Source organism: Zea mays, chromosome 8, assembly GCF_902167145.1.
Source record: "Zea mays cultivar B73 chromosome 8, Zm-B73-REFERENCE-NAM-5.0, whole genome shotgun sequence".
Lineage (NCBI taxonomy): Eukaryota > Viridiplantae > Streptophyta > Magnoliopsida > Poales > Poaceae > Zea > Zea mays.
In genome coordinates, this window is record NC_050103.1 from 85,123,668 (window position 1) to 85,138,438 (window position 14,771).

The 14,771-nt window shown below is 46.8% G+C and overlaps 1 protein-coding gene across 1 annotated transcript; it reads right to left on the bottom strand.

Annotated features, from left to right (window-relative positions):
* Window positions 1-8,903: 8,903 nt before the first annotated feature.
* Window positions 8,904-13,918, bottom strand: LOC100193437 (Importin subunit alpha). Its single transcript, NM_001349834.1, has 11 exons — window positions 13,555-13,918; window positions 13,329-13,425; window positions 12,432-12,523; window positions 12,205-12,336; window positions 11,931-12,116; window positions 11,683-11,846; window positions 11,516-11,594; window positions 10,435-10,563; window positions 10,078-10,205; window positions 9,610-9,978; window positions 8,904-9,530 (listed from the first exon to the last, which is right to left on the bottom strand). Exons 1-10 carry the CDS (start codon window positions 13,768-13,770, stop codon window positions 9,612-9,614), a joined length of 1,590 nt encoding a protein of 529 aa, NP_001336763.1. The 5' UTR covers window positions 13,771-13,918; the 3' UTR covers window positions 8,904-9,530; window positions 9,610-9,611.
* Between the last annotated feature and the right edge of the window lie 853 nt (window positions 13,919-14,771).

Genomic DNA, 14,771 nt, shown 5'->3' on the forward strand with positions numbered 1-14,771 from the left:
CAAGCAATCAACCTCAGCAGTTCAGGCAGAACCAGCGTCCACCTCAGCAGCATCATCAGTTCCAAAGGCAGTATCCTCAGCACCAGTATTTGAACCGTCAAAGCAATCAGTCAGGAGGTCAGTTTCAGAGGCAGAATCAGCAGGCACCTCGTCTTCCTGCCCCAGCGAACCAGCAGAACAATCAGACAGCACCAGCTCAGGTTGGAAACAGGGCATGTTTCCACTATGGAGAGCAAGGCCACTGGGTGATGCAATGTCCGAAGAAGGCAGCCCAGCAGCAGTCAGGCCCCAACGCCCCAGCGAAGCAGAACGTGCCTCAGCCTGGAGCAGGCAATCGCTCTCAGCCGCGCTACAATCATGGAAGACTGAACCACTTGGAGGCTGAAGCAGTTCAGGAGACCCCCGGCATGATAGTAGGTATGTTCCCAGTCGACTCCCATATTGCAGAAGTGTTATTTGATACTGGAGCAACACATTCTTTCATTACTGCATCATGGGTAGAAGCACATAATCTTCCAATTACTACCATGTCAACCCCCATTCAAATTGACTCAGCCGGTGGTAGAATCCGAGCCGATAGCATTTGTTTGAATATAAGTGTGGAAATAAGGGGGATAGCGTTTCCCGCTAACCTTATAGTAATGGGTACTCAGGGAATAGATGTCATCCTAGGGATGAATTGGCTAGATAAGTATCAGTCAGTTATCAGTTGTGATAAGAGGACAATCAAGTTGGTGTCCCCACTAGGAGAGGAAGTGGTGACCGAGTTAGTCCCGCCTGAGCCAAAGAAAGGAAGTTGTTATCAGATGGCTGTCGGTAGCGGTGAAGCAGACCCAATCGAGAGTATCAAGGTTGTGTCCGAATTCCCAGATGTGCTTCCAAAGGACTTACCGAGTATGCCACCAGAGCGGAAAGTTGAGTTTGCCATAGAGCTTCTTCCTGGAACCTCCCCTATCTTTAAGAGAGCTTACAGAATATCTGGACCGGAGTTGGTTGAACTTAAGGAGCAGATTGATGAGCTGTCAGAGAAAGGTTACATCTGGCCAAGCACCTCGCCTTGGGCCGCTCCTGTCTTGTTTGTGGAGAAGAAAGATGGCACCAAGAGGATGTGCATCGATTACCGAGCTTTGAATGAAGTCACAATCAAGAACAAGTACCCTTTGCCCAGAATAGAAGATCTGTTCGACCAGTTGAGAGGAGCCAGTGTGTTCTCCAAGATTGATCTGAGGTCAGGTTATCATCAGCTCAGGATCCGACCTTCGGACATTCCGAAGACAGCATTCATTACCAAGTATGGTTTGTATGAGTTCACTGTGATGTCTTTTGGTTTGACCAATGCACCAGCGTTCTTCATAAACTTGATGAACAGCGTATTCATGGATTACCTTGATAAGTTTGTGGTGGTATTCATTGATGACATTCTGGTTTATTCTCAAAGCGAAAAAGAGCACGTAGATCATTTGAAGATGGTATTGCAGAGATTACGAGAGCACCAGTTGTATGCAAAGTTGAGCAAGTGTGAGTTCTGGATCAGTGAAGTCCTGTTCTTGGGTCACATAATCAACAAAGAAGGATTGGCTGTGGATCCGAAGAAAGTGGCGGACATTCTGAACTAGAAAGCGCCAACAGATACTCGAGGAATCAAGAGTTTCATTGGAATGGCCGGATATTATCGGCGATTCATTGAAGGGTTTTCGAAGATTGCGAAACCAATGACAGCTTTGCTAGGCAACAAAGTTGAGTTCAAGTGGACCCAAAAATGTCAAGAGGCCTTTGAAGCGCTGAAAGAGAAGTTGACAACAGCGCCTGTCCTAGTCTTGCCTGATGTGCACAAGCCCTTCTCGGTGTATTGTGATGCTTGTTACACAAGTTTGGGATGTGTGTTGATGCAAGAGGGAAGAGTTGTGGCTTACTCGTCCCGACAGTTAAAGGTTCATGAGAAGAATTACCCAATCCATGACCTAGAGTTGGCAGCAGTGGTTCACGCACTGAAGACATGGAGGCACTATCTGTATGGACAGAAATGTGATGTTTACACAGACCACAAGAGTCTGAAGTACATATTCACTCAGTCAGAGTTGAATATGAGGCAGCGAAGATGGTTAGAGTTGATCAAAGACTATGAGTTGGAGATCCATTATCATCCAGGCAAAGCAAACGTAGTGGCAGATGCTTTGAGCAGGAAGAGTCAAGTCAATCTGATGGTCGCTCGTCCGATGCCTTACGAGTTGGCCAAGGAGTTTGATAGGTTGAGTCTCGGGTTTCTGAACAATTCGCGAGGAGTCACAGTTGAGTTGGAACCTACCTTGGAGCGCGAAATCAAAGAAGCACAGAAGAATGATGAGAAGATCAGTGAGATCCGGCGACTGATTCTAGACGGCAGAGGCAAAGATTTTCGAGAAGATGCAGAAGGCGTGATATGGTTCAAAGATCGCTTATGTGTTCCCAATGTCCAATCCATTCGGGAGTTGATTCTCAAGGAAGCTCATGAGACAGCCTATTCAATTCACCCTGGCAGTGAGAAGATGTATCAAGATCTGAAGAAGAAATTCTGGTGGTACGGAATGAAGAGGGAAATCGCAGAGCATGTGGCTATGTGTGATAGTTGTCGAAGGATTAAGGCAGAGCACCAGAGACCAGCTAGATTGTTGCAACCATTGCAGATCCCTCAGTGGAAATGGGATGAAATCGGTATGGATTTCATAGTCGGATTGCCTCGCACTCGAGCCGGCTACGATTCCATTTGGGTAGTAGTGGACCGCTTGACCAAGTCAGCCCACTTCATACCTGTCAAGACCAACTATAGCAGTGCAGTATTGGCAGAGTTGTATATGTCTCGGATCGTTTGTCTTCATGGTGTGCCAAAGAAGATAGTGTCAGACAGAGGAACGCAGTTCACCTCTCATTTCTGGCAGCAGTTGCATGAAGCCTTGGGCACACATCTGAATTTCAGTTCAGCTTATCATCCGTAGACAGATGGCCAGACCGAAAGAACCAATCAAATTCTTGAAGACATGTTGAGGGCCTGTGCGTTGCAAGATCAGTCCGGATGGGACAAGAGATTGCCTTATGCAGAGTTTTCCTATAACAACAGTTACCAGGCCAGTTTGAAGATGTCACCATTTCAGGCGCTCTATGGGAGGAGTTGTAGAACTCCGTTGCAATGGGATCAGCCTGGAGAAAAGCAAGTGTTTGGGCTAGACATTCTACTTGAAGCTGAAGAGAACATCAAGATGGTCCGAGAGAATCTGAAGATAGCGCAATCGAGGCAGCGAAGCTATGCAGACACAAGAAGAAGAGAGCTGAGTTTCAAAGTCGGAGACTTTGTCTATCTGAAAGTGTCACCGATCAGAGGAGTCAGAAGGTTCGGAGTCAAAGGCAAGCAAGCACCCCGCTACATTGGTCCGTACCAAATTCTCTCAAGGCGTGGAGAAGTGGCCTATCAGCTCAGTCTGCCAGAGAATTTGTCCGCTATGCATGATGTCTTTCATGTGTCTCAGTTGAAGAAGTGCTTGCGTGTGCCAGAAGAGCAGTTGCCAGTGGAAGGTCTCGAAGTCCAGGAGGACTTGACCTACGTTGAGAAGCCAGTGCAACTCCTTGAGGTTGCAGACAGAGTCACCCGAAGGAAGACCATCAGAATGTGCAAAGTTAGATGGAATCACCATTCAGAGGAAGAAGCAACCTGGGAGCGTGAAGATGATCTGATGGCTAAATACCCTGAGCTCTTTGCTAGCCAACCCTGAATCTCGAGGGCGAGATTCTTTTAAGGGGGATAGGTTTGTAACGCCCTGAATTTGGGGGTAGAATTTTTTCTTCTTTTCTCTCACCAAATTCAGGCGTTACTCTTTCCTTTTTCCCTTTTCTTCTCGCTAAGCCTTGATCTTTTCTAAAAGTTATAGCGAGAATTAGCTCGACATCTTGGGTAAGCAAAACCTAGAACTATTTTGGGTTGTTGTATCATGCCGAATTATGCACTCTTGTGTTTGTGGTTGAGTGAATTGGAGAAATAGGCATATAGAAAATGTGGAAATTAGAAAAAGAAAAGTCTTTTCTTTTTCTCTCTCCCCCCTTCTCCCCTTTTTGGCCCAAGCGGCCCAGTCGCCCCCCCTTCCCCTTTGGGCCCAGCCGGCCCAACCGCCCCCCTCCCCTTTTCTTTTTCCAAAAATCCCCTCCCCGCGGGCCCCGCCCGTCATCCCCTCTCTCTCATCCCCTCCCTAACCCTAACCGCCGCCGCCCCTCTCCCTGCCCCTCACCCCGTCGCTGCCCCTCACCCCGTCGCCGCCGCGCCGCCCCCGCCACGGTGAGGCTCTCCCTCCCCCTCCCCTCCTCTCCCTCCCCTCCCTCCTCCTTCCCCCCTCCCGCCGGCGCTCTCCCCGCGCCCGACCGCCCCCGGCCTCGCCCGCCCGGCCGCCCGGCTCGGCCGCCTCCGACGTCCCCGCCCGGCCTCGCCCCACGCCCGCTCGGCCCCGCTCCCTGGCGCGCCGCTCCGGGCTCGCGCCCGGCCCCACCGCCTCGAGCTCGCCCGCCCATGGCGTCCGCCCTCTCCGTGCCGCCCTCCGGCGAGCCCGGCCCCGGCCGCCCCGCCCCCGACCTCGGCCGGCCCCGCCTCGCTGCGCCCGTCTTCGGTGAGCCCGCCCCGCCCCGCCCTCGCCTCGAGCTCGCCGCCCTTGCCCGGCCGCGCCCGGCCCCGCCGCGGTCGCGCCCCGCCGCCCCGGCTGCGCCCCGCCCCGGCCTCGTCCTGGCCACCTCCGGCTGCGCCCGGCAAGCCCGCCCCCTGCTCGTCGCCCCCACCGCGCCCGGTCCCGGCTCGGCCGTCCCCGGCGAGCCCCGCCCCGGCTCGGCCGCCCGCCCCCGTGCCCGACTCGGCCGCGTCGTCCCCGCCCCGGCGTGGTGGTCGGCCGTGTCTTCGCCCCGGCATGCTTGCCCGCTCGCCCCGCCGTGCCTTGCTCGCGTCGTGACGGCCCCGGCATGGCCTCGAGCTCGGCCCAGCGTGCCCATGGCGCGCGGCCTTGAGCTCGGCTAGCGCACGGCCCCGACGTGCGCACGGCTAGTTCGCGTCGGGTGCGTGTGGCCTCGCGCGCGTGCTCGCGTAGTGCGCGTGCTTTGGCACGACCCGTCGTGTCCCCGTCTACCCCCCCCCCCCCCCTCGTGTCCTATATGCGCTAATCACGTGTTTATATTAATAAGATAAGAGTCTCAATTTGGAAATTGGTTACGTTAGTTAATTTGTATAACTAATCGTCCATCTCATTTAGTGTTAATCTACTAAAAGTGGTCACGTTTACATTAGTGCATGTAGCTAATCCTTTTGTTAGAACCAATTGGAACTAGAACACATAACGTTTAGTCATTTGTTTACCCGTAGTGCGTCTCGAGCATAAGCTTTAACTCTCGCGAGACCTTTTCCCATTTCTTTCTAACCATGGTGAGTTCATTATCATATGTGATATTCTATGCATATATACTTTATTTGTTCTCCTGTATGGTGTACTGTTTGTTTCCTAATTTGAATGGATGGATGTGTGTATGCTTGCAATCGCATAGAGAACGATCCAGTTGAAGAGCCCGAGGAACTCGCAGGAGAAGCCCCTGAGCAGCAGTCGGTTGGTGGAGGCAAGTGTCCCTTGACCTATCTCTGTCCTATACATTCTTTAATTCACCTCCCGCATTACACGTTTATACTTAAGGATTGACTAGCTTTTGTTATCCATATCCTTGTTTACCTATTTGGGTTGGATTATTATTGTTTAGCTCTATGCTATTGCTCAAACTCTAATCAATGAACATGATGAGATTATCTATGATACGCTGTTTTCCCTTCTCTTATTATGATGTTGTACTTGTGGCCTTTAAGGGGGCTCGAGCGGTTTCTCGAGTGCCTCTCCGTAAGGACCTGTTCTATGGATGACCGCCCGGGAAAACAGTGCAACCATGAGGGTGGAATGGGATGCCCTTAGCTGAATAATTAGAGGATCCGGGGTGTAGTTCGCTTCGCCGTCGTGCCGTCAATGGGGCTCGGTGTATGCGGCTCGCTCTGCCAAGGTTGATTTGTCCCTTGGGGAGGAGTGCGGTGCATTTAGGAAACCTAACGGGCGACTACAGCCCCGGGGAATCTTTGTAAAGGCTACGTAGTGATGCCCTGCTGGGTCACCTTGGTAGTGATCAATGGAGAGTCATGATCTCCGGGCAGAAAGGGAATCACGGCTTGTGGGTAAAGTGCACAACCTCTGTAGAGTGTTTGAAAACTGATATATCAGTCGTGCTCGCGGTTATGAGCGGCCAAGGGAGCTCCAATGATTAGTGGTACTTGATCAGAGACATTATGGTTTCCAGGTGGCTATGAGATCGATGGTTTTGGTTATGACTATGGTGCTGGTAAGTGGTATTCTTTCCGTTTGGAAAGGGTACATCGGGCTAATAACTTGGGTTAATGCTAAAACCTGGCTTTCTATTAGTAAATAATAATCTGACCAACTAAAAGCAACTGCTTGACTTATCCCCACATAAAGCTAGTCCACTACAGCCAAACAGGATACTTGCTGAGTATGTTGATGTGTACTCACCCTTGCTCTACACACCAAACCCCCCCCCCCCATCCCCAGGTTGTCAGCATTGCAACCACTGCTCAGGAGAAGATGAAGCTGTGGAAGGAGACTTCCAGGAGTTCCAAGACTACGACGAGTTTTAGGCGTGGGTTAGCGGCAACCCCCAGTCGGCTGCATGTGAAGGCCGCGTTTATCTACGTTTCTTTTCTGCACTTTGATTTATTGTAAGGACTATATGGACGTCTCAGACGTATGATGTAATCGACTATTATTTCCCTTTTAATACTATTTTGAGCACTGTGTGATGATGTCCATGTTATGTAACTGCTGTGTACGTGAATTACTGATCCTGGCACGTACATGGTTCGCATTCGGTTTGCCTTCTAAAACCGGGTGTGACAAGGAGAGATCTTAGGGTGTTCCGAGGTCACAGGCTACCCGGAGCGTCCCCAGACGGCGTAGAGTCGCATAGAGATTAATAAAATAGGTAAAGGAAGAGATCTTGAGTGAATTGGATCTTGCCCCTTGGGAGGGGCCTTGTCAGGGAATGATTCTAGGTTCGTCTTAGGGTCGGCAGGCCAACCAAGACACGCCTCTAGACGATGTAGAGTCGAATAAAGACGATGATATAGGGTGAGAAGCTACAGCTAGGACTATGTTACATCCACTTCTAATGTGTGAATAATAAATAAGGTAAAGTAGATTGGTTTGATTGAAATATGTTCGGGGTTCTCAATCAGTCATACCCCTTTATATTTATAAGGGAAGGTCTAGACCTGTTTCTAGACGAAATCCAACAGATTTTTACGGATAGGTTAGGATAACCACGCGTAGAATAAATACTCCCGTCCAAATTAATGTCCTGGTTATCCCGTGGAGCTGGACTGTCCGGCCGTGCCATGGTGCCAAACCAAATTTGGTGTTGAACAATGTGTAAACTAAATTTTTAAAGGTTACGTTTGGATCCACGTTAGCCGTTGCTAAATACTCCGTAGGTAGTTACCGACCACTAATTGCTAAGCTAGCTAATTATCAACAGACACTGGGCGGGCATCTAGTAGACACGTCATCTGAGCTCCCAAGTAAGGAATACTACACAACTACTCTGCACATGCTTAAACAATGGCAAAGTAAATAATCAATTAAAGAAAACCAACCTAAGCCAGCTGACGCCCACACACAAGTACACAAGACGAGAGCGGCAGCGTTAATAGACGACCAGACACCTCAAAACTGGAGCAGAAAGGATCGGGCGAGCGAAAACCAACCCGTGTTGCAGGGAAAGATGCCTACTGCCAAGCACTCCAAATCAAGGTGCATAAGGGAGAGAATTAGCACGAAACCAGGACCGATTTATGATGAGAGGGAGAGCAGCTTTGTGAGACACAGCCGAGAAACAGGGGACATACTACTAAAGCACAGATAGAAAAAAAAGGAGAGAAGAAGAGGGTGCTGCTAAACTAGTTTCAAGACATGCCAGCTGCGGAGCCAGTGCTAGTTTCAACTGATCCATGCAATACGAACAACATCTACACTTGTCTCTCTATGCACAGTTTATTAGAAACTGTTCGATCCATGCAGAATTGCGGATGCTGACTAATAAAGACCCGTTCTAAAAATACTCTAATCATTCTTTTAAATTATAAGACTTTTTATGCTTTTTCTAGTATGTATCTCTAAATATAGCGTTGCTAGATACATTATCAAACATGTATTCATAATTTACAAATCAGCATTGGTAGATAAATTATCAAGTATGTATTCATATTTTACATTTTAAACGGGATAGATGTTAATATTTTTCTCTATCTCCATCCTAAAGTATATAAATTTATAAGATTTAAATTTTGCAATTGGAAAGGGAAAACATATGCAGCATGTCTAGAACAAAACAAAGAAGACGGCAAAAGAAAGGTGGAAAGAAATGGTGAACACAGCCATGCCTCCATTGCTTATTGCTTCCCACATCATTGCCGCGGCAGGATAAGACTTCTACAGGCAAACGGCATTGACAAAGCATAAAACGAAACTAGATCCTGAACTGACCACAATCCGCAGCCTCAACCGTATGGCGCCCCACATGCACGCCAATATCTGAGGCCACGGGCTGTCAGCATGATTGGTCACAATCATTACTAGCACTTAAGGCTCTAATATTCACTATAATCCACATATATCGAGATAGATTAATACTAGACTATCCAATCAAAGTACGTTGCACGGAATCGCACAATTTGAAACATCTAGCATGCACGATACAGATAAAACGGAGCAAAAATGCACCGAATTATTTCTTTGATATCGTCATGGCCATACAACTTTTTAATCTGATCCCACCAAGTTAGGAACCATAAATGTCACAGAATTAACCCTGGTATACTGCTGTTCTAGATAAGCATGCAACAACTTCCAGACAACGGTGGCAAATACAACAGACAAGACAAGACGAACCACAAACCTGTGTACATGTTACACAATAGACCAATGAAGAAGACTCAAGAAACCAGAATGGGACTCCCAAAAACCCATTTGACATTGTCTTATAAGTTGCGCCAATACTCATGCAACATGTTATACAGCACAGGAACCGCTTTGACAAAAAACGACACGTTCCCTATCTTTCAAGGTTCTTTCTACCAACAGGTAAAACAATATAATTCATTTATGCTGTATAGGAGGCAAAACCCAACTCCCGACAACACCCGCGACTCCATGCCTGATGCCTCCCACCAGAGGTGGTGCTGGTGGGAGCAAGAGCCCAAATGATCCAACCGGCTGACCTTCAAGACTGACCACCGACCAAGCTGCACCACTGGTAATGCAGCCCAAGGACTGACCCTGCTGACTGGGACTGACATGACAACTCCCTGAGACCAGACCAATGGGACTCAACCATGACTTGGTTGACGCCGCTACCCCACACCTCTGACTAGCCCAGAGCACTAGCCAAGGCATAATGGCACAGCGGCCATTCCAAATGGGCATCTGCATGTACAATATCACATCAGAAATCAAAATTTTACACCACACAGTTTTTTACTCAATTCCGCTGAAGAGAGCGTACCTTCAGCCAAAGTTGAATCCACCTGATGGAACAGAGGGCTGGTTCCCAAAGTTGAAGCCATTCTGGGGATTGTCGCCTGAGGGCATGGCATCATCTTCCTCCTCCAGCCAGTAGGATTCCAGCATCTTCACAGCCTTCTCATATATCTCGGTGTTGTCATGGCTCTGCAGGTTCTCAATCTTGTCCAGGCCCTCAGCATCATCAATCATCTGTGCATAGACATTGACATCACCTGCACCAAGGTTTTTCTCTGCCTCGCCAACCTTCAGGATGTTCTCGAGACCCTCCAAGCAAACTGTTACGATTCTGGGATCCGGGCAAACAAGCAGATCACAGAGTGGCTTAATGCAACCCTGGGCAACAAGGTACCTACATTTCATACAGCAGACAATGTTATCAAATATACTTATAAATGAAGCATACTAATAACACAAGCTAAAATGAATTTAAAACTAGATATTTGCATACTTGATCTGATCATGTGTGCCACCAGAAGTGGCATTTGAAATTGCCCAGGCTGCTTCTTTCTTGATGTCAAATTCAGCAGTTTGCAGGAGTTGCACCAGAGGTGCAATTATATTTGCATTGATCACAGCCTGCAACCATAATTTGGGAAGAAACCAAACAGAACGGAGCAGTTGAATAAGAGACCAACCAGGTGATATCATTGAAGTTGCTGGGACTGGGAGAAAATGTGAGTTTATTGAGATAATTTCAAGTCATACATCAACTCTTCTTCAAATGAAATAGCATATGATAATTTTCAAGTCATACATCAACTATGTAAAAGACTTGAAATATCAACAGAATTTTAAGCACACAAACCTGAATCTGCTCCTTGTTACCAGCTGTGATGTTTGAGATCGTCCAGCATGCTTCTTTCTTGATGCTTTTCTTGTGGTTGGTAGTCAGAAGATTCAAAAGGCATGGAAGTGCTTGATTGTCAATGACACACTGCAGGAAGGAGAAATAATAATGATGAACACAGAAACATTTAGACTCAGTGGAATAAAGAATGTCAACATGATAACAGTGTGGAAAGATAATTCTGAAAATTCATCTCAATGATGAAATTGGCAAGGAATTCTTGTCATCAAAGCTGACGATCAATACTACCAATTATACGAACCATCTTAAGTTAGCTTAACCAGTCATCATCAGGACCTACATCCAACAGGACCTGCTAAACAATACTGCAAAAGTGCAATTGTACTTATAAACTAGGATGTGAACTGTAACAGAACAATTTCAAAGGAGCTAGAACCTTAGATTTAACAAAACAGCCAATTGATTCAGCATCAATTTCGTATTGACAACTTTTTTAAAAGTAGATGCATCTGTACAGGAGATCAAATCAGGTAACTTAGCCTGGCATAATCAAGAAGTGAATAGGCCGATGCAATGAAAGGGCAGAAGTATAGATACAAGGTGGGAGGGAGACTTACATATGATATGAATGAAAATAATATAGTACATGTTTATTTCTTGCCAAACCAAAAAGTTAATGATTCCCAGTGTGTGTGCTTATTTCTGCTCCATGATAATATTGATTTGACTGCTAGGTAAGGTATCTAGTCTAGCAAATAAAAATTGTTTAATTAAACTTGTAGCCACAATGAAACAAACTAGTGTCTGCCACCTGCATGAACCCATATTAGCACCATGACTAATCATGTCTGGAACATATACAATGATACCCCCACGACAGAAGCTTCTAAATCTAGCCTAGACCATTTTTGCAGCTACATTACTCACGGAATCAAGAACATCAATACAAGGGTAGTCTGATTTAAGCCAGTGTGATGACTGATGACAACCCGGATTCACTTAGCAACAAAATAATATACATCAATGTACAAAAAATAAAAACATTAAAAAGAAGGTCCAACTTGCCAATTGAGTTTACCTGAGTCTGCATGTCATCCCCAGTTACAATGTTACCCACCGTGCGAAGAGCTGGAATGAGTACAGAGGCCGAAGGATGCCTAAATAAAAATCCAGGTGTTATGATTTCAATCATCTATCATGGTAGAACTTTAGAATGCTACAGAGAAAACACAAAATTGCACTTACATCAGAAGTTCCACAAGGCGAGGGAACACGCCAGATTCAATAACAGCTTGGATTTTATCATTAGTCCCATCAGACAAGTATGAGAGCGCCCAGCAGGCATCAGTTAGGACCTCCTCATCCTGAGAGTGAATAAGGTGCTGTAGTGCTGGCAATGCTGGTTTGACCTACTCAAGCATGAACAAAACACACCAATATCAATCAAAGAACCAACTTTGGCCAACACAAAAAAGAAATAGTCCCAGATATACCTGATCAAAGTTTGGTTGTGGCTTCCCCCGACAGAAGTTGGAGAGAGTCCATGTAGCATTCCTAAGCATCGAAAGCTTAGCATGCTCATTAAGCTGCTGCAGCAAAGGGTATAGCCCACCATGACCAAGTACCAGATCACGGCACTTTGGGGAGTCACCAGCAACATTACCTAAAGCCCATACAGCCTGCAAAACAAAAAAGAAAAGAATATAAGCATCACTCCAATCAAGTCTCAAATAGAAGAGAGAGTAACTCTTGTAATTTAGTGCATGCCTGTTCACGAACATCCTCGCTGAGGGAGTTGAGTAGCTTGACAAAGATGGGCACAGCACCACTCTCAACCACCACCTTAGTGTTCTCTGATGTGCCTGATGCAATGTTGGTGAGTGCCCATGCAGCCTCAAACTGCAGCATAAGTTATATATCGCAAATTGCCACCGATTAATAAGAGAGAAAATAAAGTAAAACCATATAATTGATCAGTGCTACTGTTCCCAGACCTGGAGTTGGGGATGGTCCTCACGTGTAAGAAACTCAATGAATCGCGGCACCACTCCTGTGCTGATCACCTCTTCGATTGGGGGACTACGCTCTAGAGAAATTTATGGAAACTCAATCAGCAAGTTACTACTTAACTTTCACATAAAGTTGTGGGAATTAAGAAAGAAGTACCATGCACTCATCTGGATTCACCAACAAATACAAAAATCCCACAAGATATCAAAGCTTCTATCTACGATGTACAAGAATATGAAAAGAGGTACGCAGACTCTCCATGACCTTTTTAAGACAATAAAACAATGTATAACACACACACTCATGCGCAAACACACACATAGTCTGCATGACCTTTTTAAGACAATAAAACAATGTATAACACACACACGCATGCGCAAACACACACATGGATGCAATGATAATTGCCCCAGCTGCAAGCAGAACACTACTGGAAAAAATGGAATAGTGGTTCATGAAATCAAATGCTTTCAGGAGTATAACTTTTATCCGAACTTTTGGGCATACATGGTCATACGCACGTTGCAGAGGCCATAGGATAGGGTTTGTTTTTTTCTGAGGAGACAGTAAATTAAGTAATCAGAAAATGAGAGGGTGCAACGACTAATTTTGATAGCTCGCAATCCACAAGTCAAGTCCTGTATACGACAATTACCTGAAACAGCTACAACTGACCATCAGAAAATGAGAGGGTGCAACGACTAATTTTGATAGCTCGCAATCCACAAGTCAAGTCCTGTATACGACAATTACCTGAAACAGCTACAACTGACCATACCCTCACGTTTGGGTATGGCCTAATACCTCGAGCATGGCCCAAATCTCAACCCCTAAACTCTATCCATCCGGAATGCTAACTGCACATAAGATCCCAATCTCACCTATAGAAAGCAGCTTCCTGAACTGTGTGGTGGCCTCAAGCTGCACGGAGGGGTCGTTGGAGTGGACGGCCTGCACCATCGCCGGCAAGCCATCGAGCTGCATAAACCGACAACAAGAAAATCAGATCCGAACCCGGCAGATCGAGTGCCACCCCGTCACCCATACCCTAACGCAGAGAGCGGATCAGATCGGGGCCAGGAAGAGCGAGGGAGGGGGGCACCGCACCTTCTGCTGGAGCGCGGTGGAGTGGCCCATCGGCGGCACACCGGCGGCGGAGGCGGGAAACCCATCGCGGCGCTTCTTCTGGAGGCTTTCCTCGCGCTTGGCCTTGCGGATGTCCACCATCTGGCCCTCGCGGCGGCGGCGGCTCTCCTCCGCGTCTACCGTCTGCTTGTAGTTGCCCTTCCGCATCTGCTCCCGCTCGCTCGGCCGGAGCGACATCGCGGCGAAACCCTAGGAGGACCCGGCGGCGGCGCGCAGTGTGTGGGGACTGGGAGGAGCGGGGGTGCAGTCGAGTCGCTCGCGCAGCCACGCACGCACGGCAAGACCGACCCGTCGGACCCGATTCGATTTCGAATTGGGGAACGGAAGGGAGATACGAGTGAGTTGGAGGTGGAGGTTTATAAAGGCAGCATCGCTACCTGGGGCACAGAGGACGCGGAGAAAAAATGGCAACGAGGGTTGCTGCGTGTGCGAACGTCCGTAGAGAGCTGTCAAAAAACTCAAACTAGCTCTTAGGATTTAGATTCTCCTTTTCTTAGTCCTCCAATCTTAATATGATTGGTATAATCTTTTGATTGTTCCTGTAATCTTAAGTGCTCTCCCAATTTGTTACCATATTTGGATAGAGGTTTTAGCTATATGTTCTGTAATCAACACCAGGAATCAATCAAGGACAATACCACCCAAAATCCCTTTGTCTTTCCTTGTATCAACCTATCGATTTTTTTTGTTCACTTGTTTTTGACACTTTGAAGAAATAAAAAACAAGACAACACAAATGAATCAACCATTTCTTCACCATTTAATTAATTTTTTAAAGAGATTAATTAAAGGACGAAGGTTATAAAGACAAACAAAAGATGAAGAAATACAAGCGTAGAGATGTAATAAATAATTCGTTACAGATATATTACTCTTCTTCATCTTTTTATAAACATAGATGATTACAATTATAACTTCAGCCTTACAAAAAGGAGTTTGAAGGCAGTAAAAACACCTTTGAATATAGAGCGGTTTCAGAATACCTCGTTCTATTGTGTCCCTAATGCATGGTACTGCTCCTATATTTATAGTAGTAAGGTATAACTTTGTATGAAATTACAAGTATACCCATAAGCCCTATTTACATGATCTATGACATTCGTGGGGGCATAGATGTCTTTTCTTGCATCTGTTGCGTTGGTCGGGCTTTTGGAACCTTTTCTTCTTCGCTTGCTTCG